Genomic DNA, 18,468 nt, shown 5'->3' with positions numbered 1-18,468 from the left:
GTTCTCAAAGCGGTTATTATGTCAGGATGAGTTTAGTGCATGGAATTGCATTCATAGCCACAATTATGAAACCAGGGTTTGATTTCTATTCATTATAGAGGAGAAAAATACCATTTTTTAAATTACAAAAATCTTAAAGTTTGTATTTCCTGTAATTTCGATTCAGTTCACTCCGCCATAATGCCGTTATCAACCGGCGGGTTACATATTTTGTCTTAGAACTTTTATGGTCAAAATGAAAGAAAAAAAAACCCTTCAGTCATTGTACGACCTACTAGCCTGGGCCAAAATTATGTTATAGATAGGTCGATAAAGTAAAGGCATAATTCAAAGACGTGAATTAATCCTTGTAAAACACAATTAACTAAACTTAGTGTAACAAAGGTACGATTGTGTTGTAATATTATATCAGCTTTGTGGTTGGGCGGTTTATCCTAGCTTATCCTCTGCTGTTCTCTTGATCTCGATCTCTCACCTGCGAGTGGTTTGCTTATATTATTATACGGTTATTACGATGTTGTACGCTGAAAAAATACCTTTTTCTCCTTTGAAAAGGTTTGGTCAAAAAACTCCTACTTCAAATTATATTGATTGATTTAAATGAATCTCATCTTGTCAAATACTCTCAATAAAGTTATCAAGGAAGTCCTAGTTTAGAGGGCTTTTTATTTGACACGATGGGGGTTAATATAATCTATCGGTATTTATGAAAGATGAGTTTCCTGGTAAAATTTTGAAAAAAATATGTTGTTCTTTTTCTGAGGGACGTGTATCTAGTTGTGCGTAGACTGTAAGTAAATTATTACGATAGTGGAAAGGATTTCGTCCAGGTTCGAATAGCCACTTGGTTGTAGAGGCCAAGACGAGAAGATAAAGACGCCTCTCGATTTCCGTTCGCTTATTTTTTCGTAATATTACATCATCGTTTGTTAATTGTTCGTTATATATTTTGTGGTTTAATTTACTTTATACAGTTTCTCTTTGTTGCCATTGAGGCAGGAGATGCGGTGGTGGTGGTGATTGACAGAGGTAATAATTTTACTGGTGAAGATGATGTTGGTGATGATGATGATGATGATGATGATGATGATGATGATGATGATGATGATGATGATGATGATGATGATGATGATGATGGTGGTGGTGGTGGTGGTGGTGGTGGTGGTGGTAGAAAATGTGACAGTGATTGCGGAAATGATGGTGGTGGTGGTTGTTTTGGAAGGGATTATGATGGTGCTGGTGGTGTTGGCAGTGGTGTTGATGATAATGAAAATAATGATGACAACCACCATGATGCGATGATGATGGTGATGATGACAACTACGGTGACGACGCCGCCGCCGACGACGACGATGATGATGATGATGATGATGATGATGATGATGATGATGATGATGATGATGATGATGTCTAATCGACCGAGGTGTCAATGAACGACCGGATATTAACTTTGAGGCATCCTGTCTGAGTGCCAGTTCAATTAAGTTAAATGAGCGTGGTTTTTGTCGCTGGGTTTCTCACCTGATAAATGAGCTAGTGTAAACTATGTAGTGCCTATCTTATATATCTCTCTGGAAATCACTGTGAGAGTTTGAAACACAAAGTAGAAACGTGTGGTGATAGTTATTTTCTATTTGAAATGCGATGAGTTTGATTGGAGGATAATTATTGCCTAAACTTGTGTTACTGTGTGTTATTGTTTCCTCTCTGGATTTGTATAATTTTATTTAAATTCTGAACTCCTGAACTATTTATTTAACTATGTTACGGATGCGCTGTTATAGAATGTGCAGCCATAGAAATCTGGTGGACATCCATTATCTGATAAGTTTTACTGTATGTTATTGTTTCGTCTCTGGATTTGTATAATTTTCTTTAAATTTTACACCCTGAATTATATATTTAACTATGTTTGGAATATGTTGTTATAGAGTATGCTGCCATAGAAATCTGGTGGATATCCATTATCCGGTGTTTTATTGTATGTAATTGTCTCTGGATTTGTATTATTTTCTTTAAATTCCGAATTTCTGAACTATTTATTTAACTACGTTACGAATATACTGTTATAGAATATAGTGTAAAAGTAATCTGATAATTGCTTCTGTTTAGTATTTTTTTCATTTCTGAAATTTTATAATTTTCTTTAAATTTTGAATGTCTGAACTATTTGTTTAATTATGACATGATGTTGATATCGAAGCCGGTGAACATCCATTAATTTACCTTGTTATTGATTGACTCGAACGACACAAATCCCTTAAGTAGATTAGAGGTCTTTGGGGGAGTATTTTCATATAAAAATTACAATCTATGAATTGATTTTGTTTCATCATCATCATCATCATCATCATCATCATCATCATCATCATCATCATTCATCATCATCATCATCATCATCATCATCATCATTATCATCATCATCATCATCATCATCATCGTGATCATCATTAAAATGTGCACTAAAACAAAAGCAACAGTTTTTGATGGCATCACAATTTTTCCCCCACAATCATCCATGGCGTTGGAATTGCCTCAGCACTACAAACATTCAATGGTATGACCATGAATAATGCCTAAACTGTTCGTTTTACCCACAATCATCAATGCCATAGAATTGACTCAGCACTACAAACATTCAATGGTATGACCATGAATAAAATCGAAGCCGTTAGTTTTACTTAATCTAGATCGATTATCAATTCAGAACATGAACACATGTATTTCATTGCCCATGACGTATTGTGTTGTAAAGTGTTCTAAACAACATTGATATTTTATTACACGCAACAATAATGCTTTCAGGAAAATCAAAAACCGTGAATCGTTTTACGATATTTTAACCTGATAACTGTCGTACGCTGGAAAAAGCACGTATTAAAAATTTGGCCAGAAAACTCGTCCTTCAAATATCGAGCGATTTAAATTACCCTTATCTTAGATACAACTTCACTAGATTTCATGTCCCAGGTTTGAGAGTTTTGCCAATATATTACTTACTTATCCTCTTGGTGCTTGATCAGCACATACGGTGGTTGGCCATCTTTCTCGGTTTGGAGGCAAGTTTGTCATCTGTCCCCAAGACCAACCACAAGATATGGGCCATTTAAATCGGAACGATATTTGAAGGACGAGTTTTCTGACCAAATTTTAAAATACGTGTTTTTCCAGAGTAGAGCTGGTAGCAAAACAATGAAGTGCATTTGAATCTTCCAATTGAGAGATCAATGATCTACAGAACAATTTCCTTCTGTTCTATTTTACGACCCCTAAACAAACAAAAGGTTGTGTTTTTTTTTCAGAGGAGAGGGGTGTAGAGGTCTATATTTAATAAAATATAATTTAATCGTTATCCATTTTTAAAGGGGAAGACTGCTTTTTTAAAAAATAATCAATTGATTTTTTTATGTCTTATTCCTTTCCTCAAATCCGTAGCTTCCGCATAGTTTTTTGTTTTGTTTTTCCCGACCCTGTGCGGCTATGTGGTCTTGTGATATGACACTCACCTTCGGATCGGTAGGTCCTGGGTTCGAGTCCCGCTTTGAGCGGCGCATAGTTGAGTCCTTGGAAAAGGCTCTTTACTTTCATTCTGTCACAGTACTTTAGTTTATAATGAGTACCTGGCCGTTAACAGCGTTGTCTCTTTCGGGGGGAAAATGTAATATTGCCTAATAGGTGTCTGGTCTCATGCTGCCTATTAAGTGTTGCTGTTGGCTAGGGACTCCTTGTAAAATGCGTTGAACACGTTTAGTGGATATTGCGCTATATCAAAGCTCAAATGATTGTGGTTCTATAATGGACTTTATAATATTTTTATTTCGATGTCATATTATACATTTTATTTATTTATTTACATATTTTTCATTCAGTCTGTTGATGAGGCGTGCGTTTGTGGAAGGGAAAGATTGGCGACCCATATTATGTTCGGTTTGCCGATTGATGTTATGAAAGGAAATAGGATGATATGTTATGCTAATGTATTATATTTCATTATTAAAATTTCTTTTCTAAATAAAATCATTGTTTAGAGTTTATAAAGAGGAACTACCGGCAGTAGAGATTGATTGAAGAAAAAAAAACAGACGTCATGGCACTGCGGCATGCATAAACAAACACTTTATATATACATATATAGGGTGCGATAAAATTAAAGGCCCCAGTTTGGAGATCTGTCATTTTAAAAGTAATAAAAAAGTAGTAAAAAAGTATCCTTTTGATACAATAATTAATTTTTAATAATAGCCATGTGAAATTTCTAAAACAATGAACAAGTAGTTATTATTTTACAAGACTTTATAAAAACGTAGCCTAAAATCATAATATCAAAGTTCCGTCAGGATTTCAAAAAGCTCCTACGTGATCGGTCGAACCGCCGTTTTGTGACACTACGGACAGTACGTAGGCGTTTTTTGTTTTTTTCCACGATGCAATTGAACGACGAATATCATCAATAGTTATTCTGTCCCAAGCATCCTGGATTGCTGCTTTCAATTGCTCCTCATCGAATACTTTTTGTCTGCCCTTGTCTACAATGTTTGACATTATGGATTTAAATCAAGGTTCATGGGAGGCCATCCATCTATTGATATGAATTTAATGTTGTTTTCCACTAAGAATGTTTGTGTCGATCTACTTGTGTGGGGTGTAGCCCCGTCTGTTGGAAAATAAACGAATTATCAGGATACAGTGTTAAGCAATCTGGTAACAGTTTTTCTTTAAGCAGTACCATATAATTTTGTGCATTCACTTTTGTTGTTTTGGTGTCAATGAAATGGAGACGGGTTTTGCCGTTCCAACTAACCCCTCCCGAAACCATACTTTTTTTTTGAGAACCGATTCCTCTCGTGGTAAAGTCTATCCAGTGAAATTTAAGTTTTTTTACTACCGTACACAACGTCATTATGACTGTTTCTTGCACCCTACCCTTGCGGCAAGATCTTGCCCAGTGAATCGACAGGACGTTCAAAGTACGAGTAATTCATGACGCGAATTTCTCGAACTCTTGATATGACAATTTTTTGGTGATATTCTTTGAACAGCTATAACTCTTGAACCTTTCATTAATTTTTCTTGACATTTGAGATTCGTAAAAACAAGTTGTTAGATTCACAGTGTACAAAATTTTGTGATGATTTATAAATATTATCATAGTTTTAAATAGCTCTACTTTGGGGCCTTTTATTTTATCGCACCTGATATATATATATATATATATATATATATTATTATTATTATTATTATTATTATTATTATTATTATTATTATTATTATTATTATTATTATTATTATTTCTGTTATTACTCATATTTTTCGTAGTTCTTCAGAGCTATTGGGCCCTTGGAGCCGGAAATTATCCCGGTTTCTATAGCGTGAAACGGACAATAGCAATTTCTTGCTGTTCTTTCGATAGGACGCTATAGTCTATCGCAAAGTACTCTCCGCCAAATCTAACAGACTCAGCTATCCATTCACTGCTGGGTGGACAGGGGGTCAGAAAAAATCTCGACCGCACCCTTGCGTTTGAAGCGAGTGCTCTACCAACTGAGCTATCGGGACCCCCATAATATATATATATATATATATATATTATATATATATATATATATATATATATGTGTGTGTGTGTGTGTGTGTGTGTGTGTGTGTATGTATTGATATACTCACACATACACACATATGAAAGCGGTTGTAATTAATATTGATTTTATTTTTTTAAATATTGTGTATATGAGTGTGGGTTGGGGGCGGGAGTATGTGTGTGTAACTCTGTGTGTGTGTGTGTGGGGGGGGGGGGGGTGTACCTTATCTTTGACCCATATATATATATATATATATATATATATTATATATATATATATATATATATATATATATATATATATATGACTAAGATCAACACCCTATCAATTTATCAACCTTGTTCTTATGACAGAACAAATCCGATGTAACGATGATAGCCAAGTGGATACTCCACCACAGTTGATTCATATCTCATTCTATATTTGCATAATCCATTTTTATCTCGACAGTAATCTATGATGTTATCCCTTTTCATCCAGTTGACACTTCGGCGCAATCTCATGCATGTCCTTGCATTACATAGATCATTACAGTCAAGAGTCCTATGGAACGTTTCTTTACATATAATAAAAAATAAAAGATTGAGATGTCACAAAGCGATCCTTATCTTTACCAACTACAGGAAAATCGTCACTTTTGTTACGACACAATAAACATTTTTCTTGTTCAGATTTAATTTATGCATAAAAAATTTGAAGAATAATCTTTGTTCAATTTATAAGAACTTAATGTTGTCTTGTAGAGCTTGTTTTGCAAACAAAATTATGGTTAGCTTGATTTCAGGGTAGGCATGACATTTTAGGAAATACTGAAATTGGTCAGTAAGGAGAGAGTTAAATATTATGTTCAAAGATTTTTTTCTGGATCCTATACGATCAGCAACACTTAATATGTCGGTTGAGAGAAAATACCCGGTAGGCTCTATTACCACGTTTTTTTTCGACAGAGATAACGCCTTTATCGGCCGGGTGAGTAAAGAGTTTGTTTTTTTTTTCCCCAAAGACTCAACTATGCGCCGAGCGAGGCTCGAACCCAGAACCTTCCGATCCGAAAGCGAGTGTCATACAACTAGACCTCATAGCCGCACATATATTAGAATATTATGACTTGTGAGTGTTTGACAACAGAGTTGTGGGTTCTAACACCATATTTTACCACTAACTCTCAAGGACATTGTATCATGGCACTTGACATGAATTCGCACTTGATTTTGTGACAGATTTATTGCTATCTGTGGTTTTTATTAGAGGAGTAAAACTGATTGTCCTCTTCATTCTATTTTTACTTAGATATCAGTCCTCTCTAGACGCTCCCCCACATTTCTCTCTCTCTCTCTCTCTCTCTCTCTCTCTCTCTCTCTCTCTCTCTCTCTCTCTCTCTCTCACTCTCTCATTTCTTTCTTTCCTCCTCTCCCTCCCATTTATTTTCAATAATCTACCCATCTATCTATCTATGTATCTATCTATCTATCTATGTATCTATCTATCTATCTATCTATCTATCTATCTATCTATCTATCTATCTATTTATCTATCTATCTATATATATATATCTATCTATTTATCTATCTATCTATCTATCTATCTATCTATTATCCATCATCTATCTATCTATCTATCTATCTATCTATCTATCTATCTATCTATCTATCTATCTATCTATCTATCTATCTATCTATCTTTTTATCTATCTATCTATCTATCTATCTATCTATCTATCTATCTATCTATCTATCTATCTATCTATCTATCTATCTTTTTATCTATCTATCTATCTATCTATCTATCTATCTATTTGTCCATCTATCTATTATGTACACGGGGATCGCGTTGCTGCAAGATCAAACAGACAGATTCTAATATACCGTCAAATAGGGGTCGGACAGCTCCATCAATAGGATACTTCTTTCACAGTCCATGTATCAGAGTGCTTGGGTAGCTGGCTCTAAAATTGCTCTGACGGAATATATTTTATTTAATAAATCAGCACCGTTTTAGAAGGGAGGGGGCGGGATGAGGCCAATTTTCTCTGTCCATCTTAAGCTACAGGATCGGATAGCTTCTCAGACGGGATTCAGGGCAAACGGTGTTTTTTTTTAATGAAAACGTTTTAAAATTTACGAATAATGATAATCACAGATTAGCATGGGTCGTATGGGTTCAAACTACAAGTTGTAGTTTGTTGTTGTTTGTTTGTTGTAGTACAACAAATGCTTTCATACAACGACTATAACACCGACTAATGAAAGAAACGATTATACACTAAGCCCATAAATTGGCAAGAATTTATATTATGCGCTTAGATAAAATACTCACAACATCCGCCAGCCGGATATAACGCACCAACACACAAAACTGTGCGTAACCTTGAACGATTTAAGTCTAATTGATATAATTTAAATGAGAAGTAATCACCAAAATGACAGTCTTAAAAAACAATGACAAAGAGCTGAGTGACGTCAATGTCATTGCTTCTGTACACTGAAGACAAGCCGTTCCGTGAAGCCCTGTCTGTGTCAAGTTCCCAATCATTATTTCCATGTCCAGACAGAGAGTGCTATTTTAGTAGCAATCATGCTCATTGAATATTGCCAGAAATGTAAACATTGCGTGCCAAAGCCACATGAAATATTCTCGTTATCAGGTAAATTCTGGCATTCATCGGTGTAATAGGCGACCCATGTCTCGCAATCCCCTTACCATTGTATTGTGTCCATGTAGTCTTCAATCTTAGGGAAAGACACAACAAAAGGAAATGCGATTGAGAGATTTATTCTTTTTTTAAGTATCCAAACTCTACTTGACTTAGCTAATCATGTTGCTTTTAATAAAGATGGTTGGTTATAGACAATATAGTATATATATATATATGTCTTGTCCTAAATGATAAATGTTGCTGTTACCTCTGGACCCCTTGCTTTGAGGGCGTTTAGTGGATATTGTGCTATATAAATGCTCAGATTTTTAACACAAAAGATTTTCAAAAACCCTCTAGAACGCACACCAAATCTATGATTTTTCCTTTATCGAATTCGTTATTTTCCCCCCTTGCTAATGTCTAAATATTTTCGTTTGAAATAATAAATTTAATAAATTAGAAACCTGGAGTGTTTTTTTAATCACTGCTTTTTAATTGCAATCAATGCTTAAATTATCTCCGTCTTCACAGCATGACAGGAAGACTCATTGTCTTTATTGGTAAACTATAGCATGATGAAATCTGTGTTTAAGGTCCGAATTATGGAGATACGAAATTTTGATTTTTTATAAATATTAATAATAATAATAATAATATAATAATAATAATAATAATAATAATAATAATATAATAATATTAATATAATAATAATAATGATAATAATAATGATAATTAATAATAATAATAATAATAATAATAATAATAATAATAATAATAATAATAATAATAATAATAATAATAATAATAATAATAATAACAATAATAATGATAAACATTAATACCGCGCATCTGCCTCTAAATATACAGAGGGCTCTGAGCGCACAAGTAAATAAACCTTATTCATTTTTCTCAATCAACATAATATAATTAATCTATCTCTATGAACATAATTTCAAATTTCAGAAATTAAATCTTCCCGGCACAGCACCGTTTATTTTGTCGTTGTCTGGAAATTTTGGCCAGAAAACTCGTCCTTCAAATAAACTTGAGCTTTTATATAGAGCAATATCCACTAAACGAGCTCCAAGCTCTACAAAGGGTCCCTGGCCAACAACAGTACGCAACATGTAGAACAAGACATGACACCTGTTAGGCTATATTACATTTTTATTTCAGACCGAGATAACGCTGTTAACGGCCAGGTACTCCTTTTACACATGACATACGGAGAGAGAATGTGAGTAAAGAGCTTTTTCCATGGACTCAACCATGCGATGAGCGAGGCTCGAACCCAGGACCTTCCTATCCGAAAGCGAGTGTCATACAACAAGACCATATTATAGCCGCATTGATCGATTAAAATGACCCTCATCTTGGCAAAAACTCTCAACCTGGTATTCACTTAGGGTTGAGGGTTTTTTTGGATCCTCTTAATAGATCGATGTTTGAAGGACGTCTTCTTTTCTGGACAAAATTTTAAATGTGTTTTTTTTTTCAGAGCACGGCAGTATAGGTACCGTGAATGTATACACACTTCAATACTGCAGCATACCCGTGTAAAGTCTTGTAACCAATGGGGGTGTATCGCGGAAACAATCATATCAATTTGTTTTGATGGAGACGGTGTCCTTATCGACCACTAAAAGGTTTATTGATTGGGGAAGATGATATGATGATGATGATGATGATGAGAATGATAATTATTATGATGATGGACATGACACTCTGGTTCTTCATCTTGACGCCTTACCGGTGGGAAGCTGGTAGTAAGCAGATTTTCTCCTGGGTTGCTGGTCGATTGTGTTGTACACTGTGACATGTTGTGTTAGACGTGGATTGGAAGGCGTAGTTTCGAATCCGAATGAAAGAATATACATAATTTATATTGAAGATAGAGACACGATTGAGGGTGAATATTTATAGTCTGAGACATAATATTTCATTTGAAATAAATAATATGGCCCATTGACGTATAGAGAAATTATTTCAATAATATAGATTAAGTGATTTATAATACATAAGCAACACTGCCTCTCTCTCTCTCTCTCTCTCTCTCTCTCTCTCTCTCTCTCTCTCTCTCTCTCTCTCTCTCTCTCTCTCTCTCTCTCTCTCTCTCTCTGAAGAAAGAACAACAACACGTATTTAAAATTTTGACCAGAAAAATCGCCCTTCAAATATCGATCGATTAAAATGACCCTCATCTTGTCAAAAATTTTCAAACCTGGGACTTTGCGAAGTCTCAGGTTTGAAATTTTTGACAAGGTGGGGTTCATTTTAATCGATCGATATATGAAGGTCGATTTTTCTGGCCTAAAATATAAAGACGTTTTTCAGATGACGGCAGTAAAGATAGAAGGTCTCCCTACCCTGATTAGAATAATTATTTGTTCTTGCATTGTCAACTTGTCAAGTTCCCATTCAACTTCTTCTAAATATGCTGAAGCGTCATCAGTAAAACACAAGGAAATCCTTAGCCTTAACCACCACCCCCCCCCCCTTCTCTCTCTCTCTCTCTCTCTCTCTCTCTCTCTCTCTCTCTCTCTCTCTCTTTCTTTCTTTCTCTCTCTCTCTCTCTCTCTCTCTCTCTCTCCCTCTCTCTCTCCGTCATTCTCTTTCTATCCCCCCCTCTCTCTATCTATCTATATATTTATCTATCTATCTATCTATCTATCTATCTATCTATCTATCTATCTATCTATCTATCTATCTATCTATCTATCTATCTATCTATCTATCTATCTGTCTATCTATCAATCTATCTATCTTTTATCTATCTATCCATCCATCTATCTATATACGTTGATATATTTTTTTTCAGTTGTTACTGATGTTTGTAGTGGATGGTAATGATACTCTCCTTTCTGTTTTATTTCCTTCTTCTTCATATGTTTACGACCTGTATTTGATGTATTTTAATTACTATTTGTGACCTTTCCCCTCCCCATGGAGCCGGAGTTTATCTCGGTTTCTATAGCGTGAAACGGACTATAGCAATTGCTTACTACCCTTTGGATATGACGCTAATCTATCGCAAAGTACTCTCCGCCAGATCAAATAGACCCAGCTACCCATTTACTGCTGGGTGGACAGGAGGTCGGACAAAAAAAAAAAAAAACAACCTCGACTGCACCCGGGATTGATCTTGGTCCCTTTGCATGTGAAGCGAGTGCTTGGAATTTAAATGATAAAAAATGCAAATTCTATTTTTTACAATGTATGAAATGGAATTTATTTTTCCCCGTGATAAATAGAAATCAACCCCATGTATTATAATAATTTAATGTGTCAAGTCAATTTTCAACTTCTAGTGCACCCAGGCTTGGACGTATAACGCTTAAAACTGATCATGCAATACACGTACAATATTGGTTGATTTGGACTTACAATATTATTATTGTTACCTGGGTAAACAATGTCCTTTTTTTTTTTATAAAGAGCTTTGAGGTTTCGACGAAAGGCCCTATAGATAGTTCGAAGATGACGTCACTCTAGCCTTTGTTGTTATATTTTGCCATCCGCGTTTGTGAGTTATTCTCACTGAACTGTATTAACCAGACTATAAAAGTTCATGGTTACACAGAGTTTTGTGTGTTGGTCCGTTATACTTCCGGATGGCAATGTTATGAGCTTCTCAGCCAAGCGCATACTATCTATAGAAATATGCTTATTATTATTATTTCATTTCAATGAATTTGTCGTCCTTTCACACTGCCGATTTTTGTTGTCCATCATTGTGAGGAGGATGCGTGTCACATTAATTTTTGGGTTGGTTTCCCTCTCCAGACTATTTGCGCCTTTCGGCTCTGCGACTCCGACTTCAGCGGTTCTTTATTCTCTGGATGTGATTCCATAGCCTTTCATCTTCCCAGATCCACAAGGCAGTGGTGGTTTGAAGTTGGAGTTTTCCTTCTCCTAGACAGACTGCTTTCCAAGGCTATGAGCTCTGTCCACCCATTAATGGTGTCTAGGCTGGGAGTCCAGGAGGGTATCTTTGTAGAGTGACAGTTTCCCTTCACCCCACCAGCGTCATGGGGCTAGCACAGCTTATTGCGTGAACTAGGGCAATCTGGCCACGGCGGTTGATTCCTCTTTTCATCCGTCACCTCAGACACATAGAAACTCGTGTCATCAGCCGGTTAGAAAGTTCCTTTCGGAATACTCCAACCGTTGCCCAGGAGGCGGGCGGGGAAGAATGCCCCTACGTGGACCCTGACACGAGCTGGAATGGGTTGCGGATCAGTACTGATCAAAATAATCCAATCCTGCCTCCCACACTGCCGATGAATTTTGAAATCCGAAACGTCCAAAACATTTAACTGGCGGCAAACGCCATCAATTTCTTTTTTTTTTTAATGCAGTTTAAAAAGCATTTAAATTCAGTAGGGCATATCTTGTCTATAGCATGTCAGGATGAACTGTCGTAACATGGTGATGCAATAAGCCATGCGATAATCGGACGATATTGTGTGCTTATCTCGTCTTCTGTATAAACATACACACTCTATTGAAACTAACCACTCAATCGTAAACAATCTCATATTAAATAAATAAAAATAAACAGATATAAAAACGTTAAATTAAAAAAAAAATACGTGAATGGATGACTGATTGAAAAGATTTTATTGCCTAATAAAATTAAAATAGTAATTAATATAAAACAAACATAAGCCTTAAATATATAAAGAAGAACGGAAAGTTTCTGTTTTGTTTAAGCAAACTTGCAATATCTGCCATTGCCAGAAAGGCACTCCAATATTGTCTTACTTTGTAAAACAAAAAACAACATGCTTTTAAAATTTTGTGAAGAAAATTAGTATTCAAAAAAAAGTTCATTTTAACCAGTCAACTCCGGCACGGTGGAATCAATCGTATATAAAATTTGGCCATGAAAACTCGTCCTTCAAGTATCCATCGATTAAATGACCCTCGACTGAGCAAACTTTCCGAAACTTGGGACTTCGCGAAATCCCAGGTTTGAGGGTGTTTGCCCATGATGAGTTTCATTTAAACTGATCAATATTTGAAGGACGACTTCCGGCCGAAATGTTTAATATTCTACAGTACGGCAGTTAACTGGTCAATCGATCGATATTAGAAGGACTAATTTTCTGGCCAAAACTTTTTTAAAAAAACAGTATTGTTTTTTTCAGAGTACCGCAATATACCTGAATCCTGGTACATTGCATATCCGTTAAAATCAAAATTGATTATTCTGTTAGCTACACTTATTTGCCATGCTAAATGTTCCGTCGAACTTAAAGATAAATGCTGCTGGCCGCTTTATAACGTTACACAACCACAACATAACTTTAAAATGGCCATTTATATCTATTTACAAATACTTCATTATCTTCAAAGAATAACAAACATTTCAATAAGGTAACAAGTCAGGTCTAATATAAGATATGACTTAGATAGCTCAATCCATGGCCTACAAATTTATGTCAGATTTCAAATAGAAAAATTCAGATAACACTTGATAAATTCGACTTTAAACAAACAGAAATCATACCATAAGACAGAGTCAGTAGCTCGTTTAGTCTTATCGACGATGACTGATCTTGTAAGTTTCTCGTATAAATGGACACGTGTACTGTATGAAATAGAGTTATACTTTTATACGACGTGCTTTGGGAAATAACGTTGAAGGCCGTTGGTCATGGTAAATAAATCCATGGAATTAGATCTAATCGATGCAAATTCTGTTGATATTCTAGGTTTGAGTGTTTTTAACAAGATAAGGGTAATTTTAATCGATATTTGAACTAGTCAGAATTTTTAAAATCTGTCCCCCCCCCCCCCCCCCCCCCCCCCCCCCCAGAGTGCGTTAGTAATGCCGATTTGTGTAAAAATGTAGACACCTTAACTTATGACGGTTAGAAAATGTAGTCGTTATAAGTTACGATGTCTATTTTATTTTTCACAACAGAGATCACTGCCGTTTTCCTCATTTTAATTAGAAAATTAACTTCCTATGCATATCGATTATGAAGATATTTTGACAATTTGGAGGTAATTAACCTATCGATGTTTAGAGTTGAAGTTTTGTGACCATTTAAATAGTCCTTTATCAATGTACTTTAGATAAGTTAGATAAGCAAGTGACTGGGCGTTTTTTGGTAAGAGATTTGTTTTTTTATTATGAGGACTCTTTACCTACTTGCAGCATACATTACTGCCGTACTCCAAAAAAAAAGAACACTTTTAAATTTTGGTCAGAAAATTCGTTCCTCATATATCGATCGATTTAAATGATCCTCATCTTGACAAACAGTCTCAAACCTGGGACTTCCTCAGATTTGAGAGGGGTTTTTTTTCAAATTGAGAGTCATTTACTTTCATCGATTGATATTTGAAGGACTAGTTTTCTGGCCAAATTATTTTTAAGTGATTTTTCATAGCACGTCATATGGCAAACAAGACACAAGATAATCAAACCCTTGACTCTTACTGTGTAATATCCGTGGTTTCTACCTTAACTTAGCCTATTTTTTATTTTGTATAGTATTAGTGGGCGAATCAGTGAGTATCTCCCGTGTACGTGATGTGATGTTTACTTCTCATGTAAAGCTTGACTGTGATAAATATCTACATAGCTAATCCACACCAAGTAACATTCACCATACATAGTTATACGGTTGTTGGGTTTATGTAGTACATGTCCTTGTTTTTCGGTTTACATTGTATTCTCAAACTCATTGTGTTGAATAAATACGTTTTGAAAGTGGCATTATTAGAAGCACTGGTATAAGATTTTAATTCCTTCATGAATCTTTGCACTACTTAGATTTATATCCGCGATATATATGCATTATGAACTTTTGCACAATTCTCACTTACCGGCAATGATGTTGATGTCAAAATAACAAACATAACTGGTTTGATGCAAAATCGTGATTATGAGTCGTTTGTCTCGACCAGGTAATCTAATTGACTGAAATGTGTTTGATTCATATTATGATATTATATCCTTGCAGTGGGGTTATGTATGATCAACTATTTGTTGACAAAATTTGTGATTCCAAAAACATGGTGATCAATCGTTGATTTTGATAGAGCCTTTACGAGTAACTGTGTTAGAAAAGTAAATATCTGCGGATTGTGTAGTGGATTTGTGGATCTCAATGAAAACTAAGAGTAACCCTAATGCTGTTTCACACACAACAAAGCAACAACAAAAACAAACTATGGAGCAAATTTTCAATAAATTAATGTTAGTCTCCAGCATTTCCTCTTAAAGTATACTGTACAATGATGACAACGATTGTTTCAACAATTTATACTGTTCCCTTATTTGAATACTTCGATACCATTGAATCATGGAGAGGAATCGTTGATTTATAAACCCTTACAGGCACTCATGGATAATACAGCGTGTTTTCTTGTAGTTGAGACATCAAAACTATCTTTTACCAACTATATCGCAATCCTCTTCTATTAAAACAACGTCGATTCATTTCGGATTTATACGTGATAAAAATGAGTCGAGATCGCAAGGGACGCCGCCAGTCGTATTCCATGGGGCAGAGGCTTGTCCCTCCCCTGCTCTATGTCATCCCAGACACAGACCAACCTGTGGATTTTCAACAGGAACAGATTCTAATGGAGAGACACAAGTACCGACGGGGTTCTCTGCCTGTCCGATCTGGGGTATGTATAATGTATTTGCCGGTTTAACCAGTTAACTGTCGTACTCTGGTAAGACACGTATTAAAAAAAATTTGGCCAGAAAATGTGTCCAACTTTCGATCGATTTTCAAAAACTATCAATTCTGAGACTTCAGGTAGGTCATTTTAAAAAGTTCCGGGTTTAGAGTTTTAAATAAATAAATAATTCCCTTATTTATCCCATGGGGGAAATTTGTCTTTAGGGTCTATCCAAGGGAAGACTGGAATAACTCATGCGTCATCCGCAGGGCAGCGCCTCAAATTGAGCTAGGGCGAGGTGAAATGCTCAAGGCCACACAGAGCAGCGGTGGGTGATCGAACTCGGTACATTTCGGGTACGACGCAAAGACCGTACCACTGAGCCACGCTGTCCCCCAAATTTGACAAGACGAGAGTCATTTTACTAGATCTATGTTTGAAGGACAATTTTTCTACCCAAATTCTTTTTTAAGCGTGTCTTTTTAAGCACAGCGTATAGTAATTGATAATAGTGAGTACCAGGATCCAAAATGTTGTCCATGAAGACAAATTGTACCCTGGTTCCCTCAGTATTGAATAAATTATATTGTATGAAAATGAAGAGAGCAGTAGCAATGAAGCCTAAACCGCTGTTACTGTCCTCGTAAGGCATAATGGCCGTCTAGGATAAAATTGAATACCCGTGTATAAGTTTAACGCGTGGAGAGTATCACTCTTAGTTTACTGTCCCAAAGACTTTTCATTGCATCCAATATGCTTCAGGTCTTTCAGAAAGTAGTTCGAACTCATTTCTGTGTTTCAAACATAATTTTGCAAACTTAGTTTGCAGCCATTATAATGACATTTGGCCTATTAAAGAGAAACCATCAGCTTTAAAAGCCCGTCTTTCAACAACATTCGGGTTCCTTTTTTTTCTTTTCCAGAGGTTGAAGCCAAGGTCATCGAGCTCTCGCTGTTGAGGACGATTTCTCAAAATTCGTTGATCTTCCCTTTACAATCTCTATACTGAATTTATATTCCAGGGAATTGAAAGCACTCCTGAGCTTGGAGGTAACAATTATAAAGAATGAGAGTGACAAATACGGGCTTTCGATGAATTTGAAAACGACAACGACAAAGTGTTCATTTCTAACAATAAAGAGATTCCACAGAAAACCTGTTAAAATAGACCAGAAGGCACGATTTTTCACAACTAAAATAAATTATTTGCGTTAGACGTCATTAACTGCTAATGAATATTTTACGAGCCATAGATCAGGCCTGTAGATCCCATCAATCATACAAATTGTCAGTGGTAAACGGTTTAAATTAACTGCTTAACCTACGTACGTTTCTGATTTGGTTACAAAAAAAAACTTCAGCTTTTTTTTTTTATAGCGCAACATCCACCAAACGTGCTCAAAGCGCTTTACAAAGAGTCCCTGACCAACAGCAACACGTAACATGTAGAACGAGACAGGACGCCTGTTATGGCGATACTATATTTTTTCGGACAGAGACAACGCTGTTAACGGCCAAGTAATCATTTTACACCTGAGTATGGTGAGAGAATGTGAGTAAAGATCCTTTTCCAAGGACTCGACTATGCGCCGAGCGAGGCTCGAACTCAGGACCTTACGATCCGAAAGCGAGTGTCATACCACAAGATCACAATATAGCCGCATTGGTGAGCAATATACGCAATGAGCAATAGAATGGTGAGCGTTTAGTTGAATATCTTTTTATCACCGAGAGAAGACTCAAAATAAACCTCGAGGCTATCAAAGGATAATGACACTCTTTACCGTTCTACAGTCTTCTATACATGATACAATCCAAAGATGATGTTACAAGCCCATCAAACAATCAAAGCTAAAAAGAGAAACAATGACATCAACCAATCCTGTATCATGTTATTATGGAACGACGCCTCTGACGTCTGACTAAAATTACGTTTCTAAAACTTTGGCCAAAACCAAAAAACTCATACTTTAAATGCCGATCAATTAAAATCACTCTCATCTTTTTAAATACATCTCAAACCTGTGACTTCCTAAGTTCTTGGCCGGAGAGTTTTTTTGTTTGTTTTTAAAAAAAAAGATAAATGTCTAATTAAGTGAACTATAATTGAAGGAAGAGTTTTCTGGCCAAAATAGTGTTAATGTGATTCTTTAGTGTACGTTGAACCAGTCTACGAGGACACAATGATGTCATTTGATGACAAAACACATATTATTCATTTTAGCCAAACCATCATTACGTTATAAATCCATACATTAAAATGGCAGTAGCCTGTCAAAAAAAAAAAAAAAAAAGACTCAAAACTTGACACTCAAAAGAAATCTCAGACATCATATATTTTCGAGAGTATGGGAGTCTTCCTAATCTATAAATTGATTAATTAACGTATTTTTAGGTGAAAATGAAAAAGGTGTTTTGTTAGTATTAAGAGATAAAGCCTCCGGGCAAAATTCCAGACGAGCTCATAACGTATTCAGTAGCCTGTTCTGTTAAAACTGATTGATTTACTCTGCCGTTCGTTCTCGTACATGACACAACACAAGGATGTGTGTGTGTGTGTGGGGGGGGGGGGGGGGGGGTCATTTTGGCCACTTAGCTTTTAGT

General features: G+C 35.8%; 1 protein-coding gene across 4 annotated transcripts in view; it reads left to right on the top strand.

The window, feature by feature from the left end:
• LOC144964838 (5'-AMP-activated protein kinase subunit gamma-1-like) overlaps positions 1 to 18,468 on the top strand; it is a 378,380-nt gene that overhangs the window by 165,976 nt on the left and 193,936 nt on the right. For 2 of the 4 annotated variants that reach the window (XM_078899540.1, XM_078899539.1), the window contains exon 2: positions 15,195 to 15,867. The exons of the other annotated variants lie outside the window; for them this stretch is intronic. In XM_078899540.1, coding sequence (XP_078755666.1) covers positions 15,697 to 15,867 — 171 coding nt within the window. In that variant the 5' untranslated portion in view covers positions 15,195 to 15,696. The remainder of the gene's footprint in view (positions 1 to 15,194; positions 15,868 to 18,468) is intronic. 4 annotated transcript variants of the gene reach the window in all.

This window comes from Berghia stephanieae, chromosome 2, assembly GCF_034508935.2.
Source record: "Berghia stephanieae isolate SIO BIC M18660-M18661 chromosome 2, UCSD_Bste_1.3, whole genome shotgun sequence".
NCBI classification, from domain to species: Eukaryota; Metazoa; Mollusca; class Gastropoda; order Nudibranchia; family Aeolidiidae; genus Berghia; species Berghia stephanieae.
This window is presented reverse-complemented; position numbering and strand designations above follow the sequence as displayed.